Source organism: Sorex fumeus, unplaced genomic scaffold (assembly GCF_029834395.1).
Source record: "Sorex fumeus unplaced genomic scaffold, SorFum_2.1 ptg000008l, whole genome shotgun sequence".
Classification (NCBI taxonomy): Eukaryota; Metazoa; Chordata; class Mammalia; order Eulipotyphla; family Soricidae; genus Sorex; species Sorex fumeus.
In genome coordinates this window covers 82,364,764-82,382,287 of record NW_026606065.1, presented here as the reverse complement: position 1 = coordinate 82,382,287, position 17,524 = coordinate 82,364,764, and the positions used below count along the sequence as shown (strand labels likewise).

Genomic DNA, 17,524 nt, shown 5'->3' with positions numbered 1-17,524 from the left:
TATAACAAGCAATATAAATTATTTCAGCTCTGCTTTGGGGGCAGAGTTTGGGGTTCGGGATGGAAAGATCCAAAATATGGTGGTTGGAAGGTGTAATGGTGGTGGGATACTAAATATTGGTGTTCGAATACTAAATACAATCAAATACTGTGAACAACTTCATTAAATTTTTTTTTTCGCTTTTTGGGTCACACCCAGCAGTGCTCAGGGGTTACTCCTGGTTCTGCACTCAGGAGTTACTCCTGGAGGTGATCAGGGGACCATATGGGATGCTGAGAAAAGTTGGCCGTGTGCAAGGCAAACACCCTACCTGCTACGCTATCGCTCCAGCCCCTTCATAAAAATTTTTAAAAAATAATTTTTTAAAAGCCTTACAGCTTTTGAATACTCTCCCAATACATATATCTTATGTAGCTATCGGTGAAAATCTAAATAAAACCAATAAATAAAATTTAATTACCAGTTTGTCAATGAAAGTATTTTTTCATTACTTTTTTAACTTTTTTTTATTGAATCATTGTGAGACAGACCATTACAAAGCTATTCATAATTGGATTTTAGTCATTTCAGTATTCCAACACCCATCCCTCAACTGGTGTTCCGAGGTTCCTTCCCATCACCCCATCCCCCAACCCCTCACCCCCTGCCTGCCTCTATGGCAGGCGCTCTCTCTCCTGTCCTCTCCCTCTCCTCCCCTCCCTCTCCCTCTCTGTCTCTCCCCCTCCCCCTCCCTCTCTCTGGGGGCAGGAGAGATAGTACAGCAGGTAGGGCACATGCCTTGCATACAACTGACCCCAGTTCAATCCCCAGAGCTCCATATAGTACCATGAGCGTGGTCAGAGGTGATTCTTTAGCACAGAGCCAGGAATAAGCCCTGAGCATCGCCAGGTATGGTCCAAAAATTCAAAAACCAAAAGAAATTTTGTTATTACTTTTATATTCAGGAACTGAAGAATAATTCAAAATATAAACAACTTAATCAGTAAGATGAAGATTAGTAGCACCTCTCCATTGAGAATTATTGTGAATGTCTCAGTGACAAGGAATATTATATTACTGATTTTCAGATCAGAACATGGTGACAATAAAAAACTACTTTTAGATTGCTTCATTATAATTTTTAAATCACCTTATGGCTGGAGAGAGAGAGCTCAATGGACTGAGCGTATGCTTTGTAGGAAAAATACCTGGGTTCAGTCCCCAGCAAGACCTGGTTCCTCAAGCACCACTAGGAGTAACCCTTAGCACTTAATGAAGAGTAGCTGGGTGTGTAAAATCAGTAAAAAAGAAAGAGAAGCACAAAAAATCAGCAGAAAGCCCATCTATGTTAGTTGCTATCATCCACGGTGCCCTCCTTTCATCACCCTCTGTCTCTTGGCATACAAATAGCTGAAAGAGATTTATAAAACAACCTGTTTTATATGTGCCCATGTCAAAGAAAACTTGTTTAAGCTGTACCAACAGAAAAAGGTTTCCTATAAAAGAAATTTTAAAAGTTATACTTCATAGTCACAGCTCAACTATATTATACATTAGAAAATTACAATAATGGTTTTTAAATCAGGCTATATTAATCTTAAAAATTTAAGTTTTAGTAATAAAAACAATGTGATAGAAAGAAAATAAAACATTATCTTGGCATAATTAACACTGAGGATAAAAGTTCTTAAGTCATAGATATAACTATTTTAGAGATGGTATATAATTTTATGGCAAGCACATAAGCTTCTACCTCTAACTCTCTAGTTGGTTTTTTTTTTGTTTGTTTTTATTTTTTGTTTAGTTTGTTTTGGGGTTATACCCAGTGGTGTTCAGAGGTTGTTCCTAGCTCTGTACTCAGGGATCACTCCTGGTGGTGCTCAGGAGACTGTAGGGAACCCAGGTAGGCCGCATATACAAGACAAGTGTCCTATCTGCTGTACAATGGCTCCAGCACCCCCTTTTTTTAATGTGCATAAATGATTACATTCCCAACATGTGTTTATATATGTATGAAAGGAAGGCTCTGTTCTGAAAACTTACTATAGTCACCAACTTTACAAAAAAAAGAACAAATTCAAGATGTAACTATGCAGCGAGAAAAAAAGGAATCAAAAACTTTATGGTTTAAAATTAAACACTGTCACTGGAACAAGCTGTATCCAAGCATGTTGACTGTATTTATTGATGCAGTAGGACTCAATCTCAGGAGTCTGAGTGACTGATTCATTTATATTTAAATACAGAAACTAAGAATGGTATCATCGCAGCTATATTATCTCAGTACTCCCATTAAGTATTAAGTATGCTTATTTATAATTTTCAATTAGGACATGGTAAATTTTAAATGGATTGATAAGAAATAATTTTTAGAAATTTGCAAGGACATTAGAATATTATAAGTATTTTCCCCCAAGTGTTTTTATTATAAGTAAATGTAGTATCATTATCTATTACTATTATTGGTGTTCTGTGCACATTCATTTGAGTTTATAAAATCGATTTTTGTTGTTATACATTAGCTACAAATGTTCAGTAAAAACATTTTTAAGTTTAAAAAAGTGAAATTTGACGTTTAAAAAAATTTAAACTTAAAAAAAATTTAAATTTCAGAAATCTTAATGAATAAGATACAAATTAATAAACCCAATGCCAGTCTGATAAAAAAGCATAAACTATTGTGTCATGTAGAATAAAATTAAAGCCAATTTAGAAAAAATTGAAAGTTTAACACAAGGCTTCTTAATAATATATCAGGCTATGATTAATTAAGGCATATTCACCAAAAGACTGTTACAATTATAAGATCTAAAAAATAAGCAAAAAGAGATAGCTCAAAAAACTACAACGCATGTTTTACAAGGAGCAAACCTGGATTTGATCCACTATCCACAAAGCATGATCAGGAGTGACCCCTAAGGCAGGAGTAGCTCCTAAGCATACCAAATGGCCCCAGAAATCAAATATAATATTAAAATGAAAAATGGTCACGGTCCTCCCGTAGCTCATCAATTTGCTCGAGCGGGCCCAGTAACGTCTCCATCGTGAGACTCGTTGTTACTGTGTTTGGCATATTGAATACGTCACGGGTAGCTTGCCAGGCTTTGCCATGCGGGCGAGATATTCTCAGTAGCTTGCCAGGCTGTCCGAGAGGGGCAAGCAGATTAAATTTACATATTCTAATACGTCAATTACAAAAGGTTCCAAAACATTTATTTTCAATTTATTCATAATATATCAATTTATAGTTTTTCTGGCAGCTAATAATCTATATGAATCAAAATACTGCTTTATTTATATATTTAAAAGAAAATAAAAGCTTTAGAAGACCATCTATCCTCTTTCACCTTTTCAAAACACCAATTAATGAATACCAGAGAAAAGAAATACATTACAGCATTATATCAAAGGTGTAAGGCTTGATATTTTAAGACTGTCTTAAGACTGTAGCACTCATATGTCCTCTATGGTTTGTAGGTCTATATATCACAAATACCTAAGGACAAGTAGAGTATCTTTCAGCTACAAATTCATACCTTAAACCAAATCATAAATCAACTTACCAAGTCTCTGTGCAATACCCAGTTAGCATGCAAGTAGTGAATTCCATCTAAGATCTGATATAATAGTGATTTCACCATTCCCCGAGGTAACTGAACTGGCTTCTTATTTGCTTTAGAAGCTCTGTGAAACTTGATTATATGCTGAAAAGACAGAAAAATATACCAAAGCTTAAAAACCGAGAAAGGTAATTATATATATATTTTTATACATAATATTTCCCTAACCAAGATAAAAAAAACACTGAAGGATTTAAAAGATAGTAAATTATAGTTTCGCATTTTGCTGAATAAAATAAAAAACTAAAATTTCATTTCCTAAACATTAGAATGCTTCAGAAAACAATTAGAAAAGTAGGGGGAAATGATTTTATATTAAAGTGCAATTAAAAATTATTTTCAAAAGATACTTGATTTCCTGTTTGCGTGGTGGAAGTTTTCAACAGAATCTTTTTATTCCTTGATAATTCAAAAATTCTGGGTGGCTGATATAACATAGATGAATAGATTTGGTATCTAATTGCAGATAATAAAAAAAGCAAATGGGGAAATATTTAAATAATATACACCTAAGGACTAAGAATTAACATGTAAATAAACTAGTTCACACTGGAAATACCTAAAACTAAGATGAATTCTGGTAGAATAAAAACAATATTCTACATTCATCATAGCTTACTATTTTACGGGTAATCTGGTAAAATGCAAAATCAAAACTCATTGCATATATAAATAAACCTCAATAAAGAGACCCAATGTTTGAAAACTTTCTTGACAGGTTTATTTTAATTAAAGGCTGCATGAACAGCCATTAAACCTGGAAACAGCTATAATCAACTCTGCAATGTGCACCACTAAACAAGTAACTGCCACCTAACAGGCACAAGCAGACTCTTGGCCAATATTTATGAGTTAATATTAAGCCTCCTCTTAAAACGAGTAAACATAATTAAAACAGGAATGAGATATTTAATACCATAGATTGATACTTTCCCATCCTATTTTATGGTATGGAAAGTAGTATGATATAGATAAGGAATAACTAATGAATTTTACTTCCCAAAAGAAATTTATATACCATACTTTCTAGAGGGAAGGTAACAATTATTAATGAGTATTTATGCAGCATAATTAGTTTATATTATTTCATTATCACCATGACATCATTTTAATTTTCAGCTGTCATTTATTCAAAATAAATTAAAAGTAGACAAACAAAAGAAAGCTGCTTAACAAATATGCAGCATGCATACATGGAAACTTTACCAACACCTAAGGGAATTTGAAAATGATTCTTTATACTACAATTGCTTTGTTATCTTCTGATGCTTTCTCCCAATTAATCTGAAGACAGAAATTGAAATGTAAAATAAATTAAAGGCTTTTTTAAGTTTATGAAAATGAATTCACTTGGTTTTAATTAAAATAAGCATTAACATACTTATATTGCTTAAATGAGTAGTAATAATAAAACCAATGAGTATGAACACATTGTAATAACTTTATATGCAGTATAACATAGGACTATGCACAAGGCTGCGGGGTGGGTGAGAGACCTCCCCACTCCAAGGGACCCAGCCCCAGCAGCCTACCTCCACTACCCAACCAACACCACGCTCTTTTTTCCAGACGACGTGACCACAAACACGCAACACATTATTAGATACTTCCTACCCATTTTCCATAATTACTACACCATATCTGATGAGGTTCAGACAGCAGGCAACAATCATAGAGGAAATTACATAAATATATGACTCTCAGAGAGCCCGGCAAGCTACCAGAGTATCCCGCCCACAGGGGCAGAGCCTGGCAAGCTCCCCGTGATGTATTCAACCTGCCAAATACAGTGACGACAACAGGTCTCATTCCCCTGACCCTGATAGAGCCTCCAATCATCGAGAAAAGACAAGTAAGAAGAGGCTGCTAAAATCTCAGGGCTGGGAGTAATAAGAGACGTTACTGGCGCCTGCTCAAGTAATTCGATGATCAATGGGGTGACAGTGATACAGTGATGCAGTACAACGTGAAAGTGTAATTATTTTTGTTTCTTAAAAGGAATGGAAAATAAAAACTAAAAAATCTATAAGCATAATAAAATTTGAACAATAGTTTTATAAGAGAAATTTCACGTGTCTATTTCCTGCTCAAAGCAATTTTTCAGATAACACAAAAGGCCCTCCCGTTGATCGTCGATTTGCTCGAGCGGGCCCAGTAACTTCTCCATTGGAGACTTTGTTGTTACTGTGTTTGGCATATCGAATACTCTCGGTAGCTTGCCGGGCTCTCGGAGAGGGGCGGAGGAATCGAACTCGGGTCGGCCATGTTGGCCGCTTGTAAGGCAAACGCCCTACCGCTGTGCTATCGCTCCAGCCCAATATACAAAAATACTTCAAATCAACTCTCATTTAGTTGTACATAAGTAGAAATTTAAAAATAGTGAAAATATTTCTTATAAATCTGTAAACAAACGAAACTCAAATAAGTTTCAACCTTTAATATCTGTTAATGTTAAAATTACAAAAATCATGGCGCTAGAGAGAGGACAGCTGGTAGGGTGCTTGCCTTGCATACAGGCAACCCAGGCTCGGTTCTGATTCCACATGTGGTTCAGGAGCCTTGCAAGGAGTGATCCTAAAGCACTGCCAGGTGCACTCCCTATCCCAGGGGAAAAAAAACCTTAAATTCTTCAGATACTAGTTTCTGAAGTAAGTTACCAAGATCAAGTTGATAAAATCAAAAATAATTATCCATAGTAAAATATTTAACCATAATAATTTATAAACCGTATTTTATTAAGGTTACTTTCATTTTTATAATGTAAACCTCCTACTAAGATAGGTTTCTAAAATTGTTTTTAGTCTTTTAATCACTGACTGAAGTCAATAGTTCCATGTCTACCAACAATTCACCTTACCCAGAGGTCATGTTCAGCATAGTCAAACAGAAGCCACACTTTCCTATCAGCGTGAGACAGAAACACTTTTTGAAGAGAGATGACATTTGGATGCTTAAGCTCTCGAAGTAACTGTAAAACAAAAGGATATTCATTTAAAACATCAGTCATTAAAAAAAGAAAAAGTAACCCATATTTATAATTCAAAGGCAATAGATATTCAAGAGCAAAAATTCTTGAAAACTAGTAAGTGCACATACAATTTTGAGAGGTTCACATAACTACATCGGTAACTATCACTATCACTATCTATCACCCCGTTGTTCATCGATTTGCTCAAGTGGGCACCAGTAACATCTCCATTTGTCCCTGTCATGTGCTAGTGTAGCCCAATGACATATTGGGGGCTCTTTCATACTTCAGTAACATACAAGGAAAAATCTGCTGGAGAAAAGAAACGATTTAAATGAATGAAAATCAGGGAGACAACTCAGAGCTGGAGAACATGTGCTCTTCAAGCAGAAGGCCCAGGTCTGATCTCCAGCACTGCATGGTCCCCCAAGTACTGCAGAAAGTGAGCAGCAAGCACAAAGTAAGGAACAGTCCGAAGCATCACATGCACACCTCCCCCCCAACAAAAATATTTACCAGAACGGATCTGTTATTATTTAGCTGCTTATTTTGCCTTTTTGTAAATTTCTGTTATGGTGGTAAAATACATATAACATAAAAATCACCTTTTATGGGCCTGGGAAGATAGTTTAGGGATCAGTACTTAGCATACAGTGGGACCCAAGTTCAAATTCTAGCACCACATGGCACCCCAAGCACCACCAGGGATAGTGCTGAAGACCCCTGAATACAGCCAGGGTAGTGTGGTAGTCCTTGGCATGCAGAGTTTGAGAAGCTTCACATCCTTAGGCCCTAGCATTAAACTACCCAGCCTGGTTGGTGAACTATAAACATAAGTGGCTCCAGGTGCCCTGAGCTCCCGCTTGGGAGCTACTCCTCCAAGTTACCTTTTCATCAGCTTCTAAATAAAAAATTAAGCAATCATTAAATACCCTAAGAAATCCCTACAATCATCACCACTATCCATATTAGAATTTTTTCATCGTCTTAAACAGAAACTCTGTACCCATCAAAGTATGACTATTTTCCCCTCCCTCTCAGCACCTGGCAAACTGTTCTATTTTGTTCTATGAATTTGCCTACCAAGGTACCTTATCTACTGTATCTGTCTTGTGTTTGTCTTATTTTTATAACATTTTTTGGTTTGAGAGCCACACCCAAGTATTTAAGGGCTACTCCTACCACAGTGCTTGGAGAACCATGTGGTACTGGAATGAAATCAGCACAAACACATCCAAAGTATGTGTGATAGCCCTTGGCTAACGTTATCACTCCAGCCTCTGTGAACGTCTTATTTAGCTTGATGTCTTCAAGGTTCACCCGATGTTTGAGAGTGTCATTCCTTCTTCTGTTCTATTTGCTTTTGGGGGGTGGTTTCTGGGCAACACCTGGCTCTGCACTCAAGAATTACTCCTCATGGTACTCAGGGGACCATATGGGATGCTGAAGATATAACTCAATGGCCCCTGTGCAAGGCAAGAAACCTACCTCATGTACTAGCACACATGTCCCAAGACTGTAGTTCCTTTTTACGGATGTACGTAGGATAACATTGGTTTGCCCTTTCTGCCTAGCCACAGCGAGCTTAGGTTTACTGGGTTAATCCCATCACAGTGCTCCCTTCCTGTGTTTATTTGTAACTTCCTTCTTTGTGCTGTTGACTTGTAAATATTAATTTTTCATCTCCCTAAGTCCTTTGCACAGTTTATTCATAGCAATGTTATTTTGTATGGACACAATAAGAGATATATTGACGCTTGAAAGGCAGCTCTCCTAAGAACATCTTGCCACAAACTCAGACTACAGTGCTCAGGCCAGATTAATTATTCCTAACCCTAACAGGAAGGATCTGAATCTAGTTATTGCTTTTTGGATTATGACAGCATTTGTCCATGACCAAGACCTTAACTTATAGTTAAGCATTAGGCACTTTGGTCAGGCCCATTTCGATGCCAGGGTAGCACATAACTCACTGCTTGCTCTAGGTCCCTCCAGTCCCTTGTCGGGACCCTGTTTTGGGGGGTGCTAGGAAGTAAGGGCCACTGAGGCTTAGGTTGAGAGAACAGATGCCCAGGAGGAAAATATCATAGAGTCAGTTGACTCCCACGTTACACATGCATAACATTGACTGTCTTCCTGTGCCCATACAAAAAGGACATTGCTCTGAATATACTATGCAGTTGGAGATTATACAAATGTATATGTCACATTTATGTCACATTTTGTTTATCCATCCAATGGCTGACCACGCAGGTTGTTTCCACTACACATAACACTGTTGTCCTATACAAGCACTTGAGTCCCTGCTTTAAATTCTTTGAGAACATACCTAAATCAGAATAATAATTCTACCTATTGCTGGGATAATACATAAAGTTATCATTTTATTATCATTATTGTTCAGGTAACATGATTACAACAGTGTTAATGTTTATGGTCTTGATGCACATTTACTGTACTAGCCACTACCAAAGTGCCCCAAACAGCCCAGCACTGTCCTTTCAGTAAGACTAGCCCATCTCACCATTCCCTGCCCTCTCTCCCCCTTCTCTGATAATAGTGTGTATTGTCACTTACTATCTTCTACTCTTGTTCTAGTTTCTATACAAGCCACAGACAAGTGAGATCATCGGGTATTATCCTCTCTCTTTTATCTTAAGGTAAAACTTAAGCCTTCAGTTTTATCCAACTTTGCAGCAAACTGCATTTTTTTTCTCTTTTCTAAAGCTGCATGGCATCCCTTTGTGCATATATACCACAGCAACTTTATCTATTCAAATATCATCGAACAAGTGGGTGGTTTCCATATTCTGGTTATGATACTAAATGCTGCAATAAAGATACGTGTGTGAATCTTTTCAAGTGAATGCTTTTGTATTTAAAAATAGATGCCAAGAAGTGTGTGTCACATAAAAGCACTATTTTACTTTTTAAAGAAATCTCCATACATGGCCAACCATCAACATTTCCTCCAACAGTGAGTGAGGGTTTCTTTATCATTTAATTTACATTCACATGGTAATATTAACCATGAACACTTTTCCATATGCCAAAAGACTGCATTTCCCCAGTAAGAATTTTTTCTTACCCTTTTTGATCAGCTTACTATTGTTGTTGCTGAGGTATTCCAGTGTTTTATGTATGCTTGACCATTAGCCATTTATATAAGAATCACGTTTCTCCCATTCAGTAGGTCTTTTTATTTTAACTTACTTTTTTTGCCGTGGGAAAAGAAAATTTTGTTTTATAAAGTGCCATTTGTTTATTTTCAGTTTTATTATCTTTGCAAGTCAAACCAAATCATAAAGATACCTCTATTGTGTCCATATCCAGGAGAGTTTTGTCTATGTTGTCTTTAATGTATTGTGTGAGTTCTGGTCTAATCTCAAGATCTTTAAGCTGCTCTGAATTAATTTTTTTATGGTGTGAGTTATGCATTCAGTTTCATTTTTTTACATATGACTAAGTTGTTCAAATATTAATTCTTGAAGAGGTTCTTCTCACTCCACTTGATGCTCTGAACTTCTTTATCATAGAAAACTGTCCACAAATCTGAGCATTTATGTCTGGTAGCTCAATTCAAGTCCACTGGCCAGAATCTGCACTTATTCCAGTGCCATGGTTTTTATTACAATGGTTTTATAGTATAATTTCAAGTCAGGAAATACAGTATTTCTCCCATCTTTTTTCTCAGAAGGTGAGGGGAGTATATTTCCATACAAATTTTAGAATTTGATTGAAGTCCTTGAAAAATTTCAGAATTAAGAAATTAAGTTGAATCTGTACAATGCTCTAAGTAGGATGGTCATTTTCATTTTCATAATGTTATCTGTCCATGAATATGTAGTATTTTTCCATTTCTTGGTGTTCTCTTTCTTCTTCAGTAGATTCTAAATTTTTGATGTACATCTTTCACAACCTCTGTTAAGTTCATCTTATATTTATAACATCAAAATTTTAAATTGGGTGTCTTTTTTTTTTCTTTTCTCATTCAATGTTCCTATGTAGCAAAACAACTGGGTAGGGGTGAAGAGATGGTAGGGGGCTTGCCTTGCCTGGGGCTGACCAGGCACCTCTTACGGTATCTCCCAGGACTAATTCCTGAGTTCTGCTGGGATGGCCAAATCTCTCCCCCACAAGAAATACAACAGATTTTTGTATACTGATTGTGGTCTGAGAAGGTATTTCAGAAGATATTTGACATGACTTCCATTTCTGTGATAAAATGAACATTCATAAAGTAATTTTTTAATTTTCTGAAGAATCACTAATTGGTTAACACAGCAGTATTACTTTATATTTTTATCACCATTGATCAGTAAGTTACATCCCAATATAAAGTTCTCATTGTGGTTTTAATTAGTATATCCCTAATGAGTAATGATGCTTTTCATATACTTATTGGCCATTTATGTATCTTTTATAGAGAAGTATCTATTCAAGTACTTTACCTCTTTTTGAAATCGGCTGCATTTTTTATTGCTAAGTTGAGATTTCTTATAAAATCTACATTATTAACTCATTAAAAGATATCATTTAAAAATACTTTCTCCCATTCTGTTTTATCATCAAAAAACTGAACCTACTAGAACTAATAAAAAAAGAGTTTATATTCTAGAAAATAAAATCACAGCAGAGCTAGAGATATGGTTCAAAGAGCTAGAATTCAAGTTTCTTATGAGGAAGATCTGGATATTAATTAATGGGAACAGAAAACACAGCCTTCATCAATACCGTATTAGAATTACATCTACAAAGCTATATATAATATACCTATTTTTCTGTCATGTAAATTATAAAAATTTGATTATATTTTATAATATTTTTGATCAAATAATAAGCTATGCAGACCAAAGTAAACCATGTTTTCATGGACTTAACATTCCTCATCTCCTAGGTCATTTTTCTATTTAAAATATTTTCATCAGGGCTGGAGCGATAGCACAGCGGGTAGGGCATTTGCCTTGCACGCAGCCAACATGGCCGACACAGGTTCGATTCCCAACATCGCATATGGTCTCCTGAGCACTTCCAGGAGCGATTCCTGAGTACATAAGCCAGGAGTAACCCCTGAGCATTGTTGGGTGTGACCCAAAAAGCAAAAAAAAAAAATTTTTTTTTCATCTCACTTTATGCCCATTTTAATAAGCAAAGTGTCCCTAACAATCCAAAATAGTTAAAAAGCATCATCACCTCTCTATGTGAAAATAAAAACAGAAGTAACAGAAAACTTCTCATGAAGCCAATTGTCTTTATCATTTAAAATTTCCTCTCACAGTGCCCTGCAAATGTTCCAAATACATGAAAGCCATGCAAAAAAGTCAAGGTCTTAGAATTTATAACTTTGTGACTTGGCATAAAAATACTTAATACCAAAATAAGAATCAATGTAATGCTAAAATATTACAAAATATGATGTGAAATGATGTGATTGATGCCTTCTTGTCTCAGTCAGAGCAATGATGCCATACTTGATCTTTCGTGCTTGTACCATCAGGTCCTCAATGGATGCATCCAATGCTACCGTACGTGCATTGAAAGTACGGACAATCAGTTTTGTCTTCCTTCGTTTTGGCAGCCTAATTCGACCTTGAGATTTTATCAGCCTCTCCTTCCTCATACTTCTCAACACTGCCATATTGGTGACGTCTTCAGAGTCAGGGGAATGAGACCCATTGTAATTACTGGTTTGGGCATATTGGATACACAACAGATAGCTTCACGCCGTTTTCGACACTGGAGAAGAATTGTTCCTCAAAACATGCGATTAAAGAGGCATCGGAGGCATCAGTGTCCTTGTCAACATAAACGTGGCCATGAGGATTGATTCATTCAAATGTTTAACAACCCAAAGCGGACAATTCCACTTGAATAGATGTGGCTCACCGCTGGCAGTTTCTATCTTCGTTGTCTATGCACCAACATCCAATTATGATGAAGGAGAAATTGAGAAGTTCTACATGGAACTGGAGAAGTTCTATAAAGGACACCGCACCTTCTACAAGATCACTGTCGGTGATCTTAATGCCAAGATAGGACCGAGAAGATCAGCCGAAGAACTGTACATCAGGACCCATGGCCTAGAATGAAATGAACAGGGTGAGAGACTGTCTGAGTTCATGATGTTGACCAAGACCATCCATGGTAACTCACAGTTCCAGAGGGCCAAATCTAAATGTTGGACTTGGGAGTCTCCCGGTGGATGGTTCCACAGCGAAATAGACCACAGCATATTCAATCGACGGTTTTGCCAGACTGATGTCGCTGTTGTGCCAAAATTCCAAACGGGATCGAAACACCGTCTCCTTTGTGCAAAATTCTACTTCACAGAGCTAGGGAAAAGGGCTGCAAAGTTTAAGAGAACTCCCAGAACGACCACACCAACAGGGAGCTCTTTGGCACTACTGCTGCAACATGGGAAGATGCCGCTGTTCACAACATTGAGGAGGAATACAATCAACTGGTTCAGCACCTCCATGATTGTGCGAGGAACAGCGAGAGAGATAGCCAAAAAAAAAAAAAAAAACTGTCTTCGAAAACTCTTGAACGAATTCGCCAATGTGGTTTGGCGTATGCCTCAGGCAAAAGCAAGCAAACTTCCCAGCTCACAAAGTAGTGGAGAGATGTGATAATGGAAGACCTCAAAGAGAGAAGAGCAGAAGTGCTGGCAGATGCGGCAGAAGCCGGGAAAAGCATTTGTAACGCCCGCCTGTCCTTCGTCAACTACAGAACCAAGATGACTGTCCTCCGACGTCCTGATGGATCTATCATATCATCCAGAAGGGCAAAGGAGAAGATTATCCATGACTTCTACTCAGATCTCTTCAATAGCCATGTCCACCTGCCCACATACCAAATTCCGCAGATTGGATATGTCGTCCCCAATGTTCTCCCTTCCAAAATCCAACACGCCATTTCGTCAGTAAAGAAACGAACAGCACCCAGCCCAGACAAGGTCAGACCTGAACACCTAAAGAACCTGCCGTCAGTAATCATCAATACGCTGGCTCGGCTCTTCACACACTACCTGTCTGAATGCAAGGTTGCATTCCAGTGGAAAACCAGCAGGACTATACTACTGTACAAGAAGGGAGACATCCACAACACTGGCAACGATCACCCAATTTGCCCATTTTCTGTCATCTACAAGCTGTTCACTTGAGTCATCCTAAATAGGATTGCCAGAAAACTAGATGAAGGACAATCATGCGAGCAAGCCGGGTTCCACAAAGGATTCAGCACCATCGACCATATCCACACGATAACCAAGCTCATTGAGGTTTCTCGGGAGTTCAAGATGCAGCTCTGTCTAACATTCATTGATTTAAAGAAGGCTTTTGATTCTGTTGAGACAGAAGTGGCCATTGAAGCCCTAGCCAATCAGGGCATTCAAACTCAATACATCAGGATCCTCTATAAGATGTATTATGGATTCACTACCAGGATCTCACCATTCTACAAAGAAGTAATTATCCATGTCAAGAGAGGGGTTCGGCAGGGTGATACCATTTCACCGAAACTCTTCAGTGCCACCCTTGAGAACATCATGCAACGACTGGAATGGGAAGGAATGGAAGTGAAGGTAGATGGTCGGCAACTACACCACCTCCGCTTTGATGATGACATCAAATGCTGGCCAACTTTGACCGTGAGTGTGGAAAGGTCAGACTACAGCTGAATCTTACGAAGACAATGTTTATGAGAAACAACCTCGTTCCTGATGCTCCATTCGCTCTCAACAGAACGACCATCTCCGAATGCAACAGCTATGTGTACCTAGGTCGAGAAGTCAACATGATGAATGATCTGGCACCTGAGTTGCGCAGGAGGAAGAGAGCGGTTTGGAATGCCTTCAAGAGCATCGAAGTAATAGCTAAGAGGACGAAGAACCTCCAGCTCCGGGCACATCTCTTCAATTCCACTGTTCTTCCTGCATTAACATACACCTCAGAGACCTGGGCCCTACACAAACAGGATGAGAACACTATTCGAGTCTCCCAAAGAGGAATCGAAAGAACTATGCTTGGAGTATCACGCTTCAATCAAATGAGAGAAAGAATCCAGAGTTCCAACCTCCATTGACAGTCAAGAATCAGGGACGCTGTCTCATTTGCCAAGGTGTCAAAAATCAGATGGGCTGGACATGTAATGAGAATTGGAGATGACCACTGGACTATAGTCGCCATTACCGACTGGATTCTACGGGGCATCAAAAGACCATTTGGCCGCCCACCTACCAGATGGTCAGACTTCTTCATCAACATCCTGAACGATCGGTTTGAGGCTCTTCATGTTCCTAGAACAAACAGATGCCATTGGGATACACTAGCACGCTACAGGGACAAATGGAGACGTTACTGGTGCCTGCTCGAGCAAATTGCCGATTAATGGGAAGTCACGTGATCGTGAAATAAGCAAAGTATAGACTATAAATGAAGGAAATATTAAGAAATTTACATAAATATCATAGTTCATTAATAATATAGCAATAGAAATGAGGAGGACAGATAAGGAAAGAAATCACAGGGGAAAGTAAGGCAAGGCAAACAGGAAGTAACAGGGATTAGGAGCCTTAGACACCTTGGTAGTGTAGAGGTGTGGTTGAGGCATATCAGAGTTAACAACACTATAAGCATGAGACCCAAACTACAATAACCAAATGTAAAAACATGCCAGGTTTCAAGTGGGAGGGAACCTGGGGACATTGGTGAAGGGACACGGACACCATTGGTGGGATTGGTGTGGGAACATTGTATTCCTGAAACACAACTATAAATAACTTTCTAAGTCACAGTATCTTTAAGTAAAAAAAGTGTTTCTTAATTATCTAGACAGGACTTGGAGATGGCTTAAAGGACTGGAGCATATGATTTGAATTTGGGAGCCCCGGGTTTGATTCCCAGAAGCACCTGGTCACCTTGTATGACTTCAGAGGGGGGAAATAAGGAATAAATAAAATAAGCAGTTAAGTTAAACTCAGTTTATTAGGATGAATCTTAATCCAATCTGAATGGTGACTTTAATAAAAAGGGAAGGGTACACTACAAAGGAATAGACAAGTGAAGTCCCTGCAGAAAGAACTCAATTGTGAACCAAGAAGATGTCTCAGAAAATCAAGGTCCCTAATCTTAGATTTATAGTCTACACCACTGAGATTAATTTCTATAAACTGAGCCATGTAATCTGTGGGCTGGAGTGATAGCACAGCGGGTATGGCGTTTGCCTTGTACATAGCCAACATGTCCGACCCAAGTTCGATTCCTCCACCCCTCTTGGAGAGCCCAGCAAGCTACCAAGAGCATCTCGCCCGCAAGGCAAAGCCTGGCAAGCTGCCCGTGACGTATTCGATATGCCAAACACAGTAATAAGTCTCACAATGTTTTTGGGCCCGCTCAAGCAAATCTATGAAGAACGGGAGGACAGTGACAGTGATGTAATCTGTATTTTCTTATACCATTCTTGGAAAACTAACACAAAGCACTCTTTATATAGTGGGTGTTTTTTTAGGGAGGTCTAGCAGGAGACAGGTCACTGAGATTGGAAACAGAACTGACAGTCTCAGTAAGGAATTTCCTCTAAGTAAATATATATTTGGATTACTTCCAAAAAAACAGCCACAATCAACATTAACCAAATGCCCACCACACTGTGAGGGATGTTTCAGTAGCTCACAGGATACAAAATATGCTAAGACCTTCTGCAGAAGCCCTCTAAGTGGGAGATAAACAAGCAAGCAGCGAATCTAAAACTGAGACTACACTAGTTGCAACTGACATTTACTGAGAATAACATTTACTCAAGAGTTTAATATGACTGGAGGATGTATTCTAAACCTCTCAAACACTATAAGGTACTACTTGCTATTTCACAAATGAGGGAACGCAGAAATTAAGTAAATGTTCTGGATCCTGTAAGCAGTAGAACCAGAATAATACCTCACAGGTAATCTGGCTTAACCTCTACTAGCAAATACTGTGAGGTTGTATCTAAAACTGTTTAAGAGAATGGTACAATTTCTATCAGATAGCACCCATAACATAGAGGGCAGAACTGTTAATAATCATGATTTTTTTCCAATTAAAATATATATATTTATTAAGCAGAGGTCGGAGGGAGAGTGCCGGGAGACCAGAGGGAAACTGGGGATACTGGTGGTGGGAAATGTACACGGGTGAAGGGATGGGTGAAGGGAACAGTATGTGACGGAAAACCAATCATGAAGAACTTTGTAACTTTGTAACTGTATCTCACTGTGACTCAATTTTTAAAAACTAATTTTTAAAAATGTAGGGACTAGAGATACAGTACAGCAGCTAGGACACATGCCTTGCACACACCTGACCTAAGTTCGATTCCAGACATCCTATATGGTCTCCAGAGAAAGGAGGGGCAAGCAGAGCTTGAATCTTTACCTATTTCCCTAGATACTCTACCGCAAATACAAGGCAGCCTCTGAATATGATGCGCCACTGAAATACATATGAATTGGGGGGAAGAAGGGGAGGAAAGGGCAAAGCTTGAATCTTTACCTCTGCTCCCCCAGATTCTCTATCCCAAATAAAAGATAGCCTCTAAATGTGATGGTCCACTGAAACACAATCTGAAAACCACTAAGCTTCTAAAGGGATTCCAGTGCACAGGAAATTCCGGAAATACAAAACTGGCCAGTTATAATACAAGGATAAAGATATGTAAAGCTCTTAAATGCAATTTATTTTCTCACAGTTCTTTCTAACCTCCATTCTTTGCACAATTATTTATCAAGTATTCTGTCGTGTGCCTGACCTCATACATACCAGTGAATATCTGTGTTTCAGATCAGTGGAGAGGTAGGTACAACAAATAGAAAACAAACAATAAGAAACCCCTTAAAATTTCAATTTTCGGGGGCTGGAGCAACAGCACAGAGGAAAGAGCATTTGCCCTGCACGTGGTCGACCCAGGTTCAATTCCCGGC

At 38.2% G+C, this 17,524-nt stretch overlaps 1 protein-coding gene across 3 annotated transcripts in view; it reads right to left on the bottom strand.

The window, feature by feature from the left end:
• Positions 1 to 17,524, bottom strand: part of CDK8 (cyclin dependent kinase 8) — a 165,688-nt gene that overhangs the window by 65,550 nt on the left and 82,614 nt on the right. For all 3 annotated transcript variants that reach the window (XM_056109897.1, XM_056109898.1, XM_056109896.1), the window contains exons 3-4: positions 6,457 to 6,567; positions 3,543 to 3,683 (exon numbers count right to left, since the gene is read on the bottom strand). In XM_056109897.1, the coding sequence (XP_055965872.1) occupies positions 3,543 to 3,683; positions 6,457 to 6,567 (252 nt within the window). The remainder of the gene's footprint in view (positions 1 to 3,542; positions 3,684 to 6,456; positions 6,568 to 17,524) is intronic.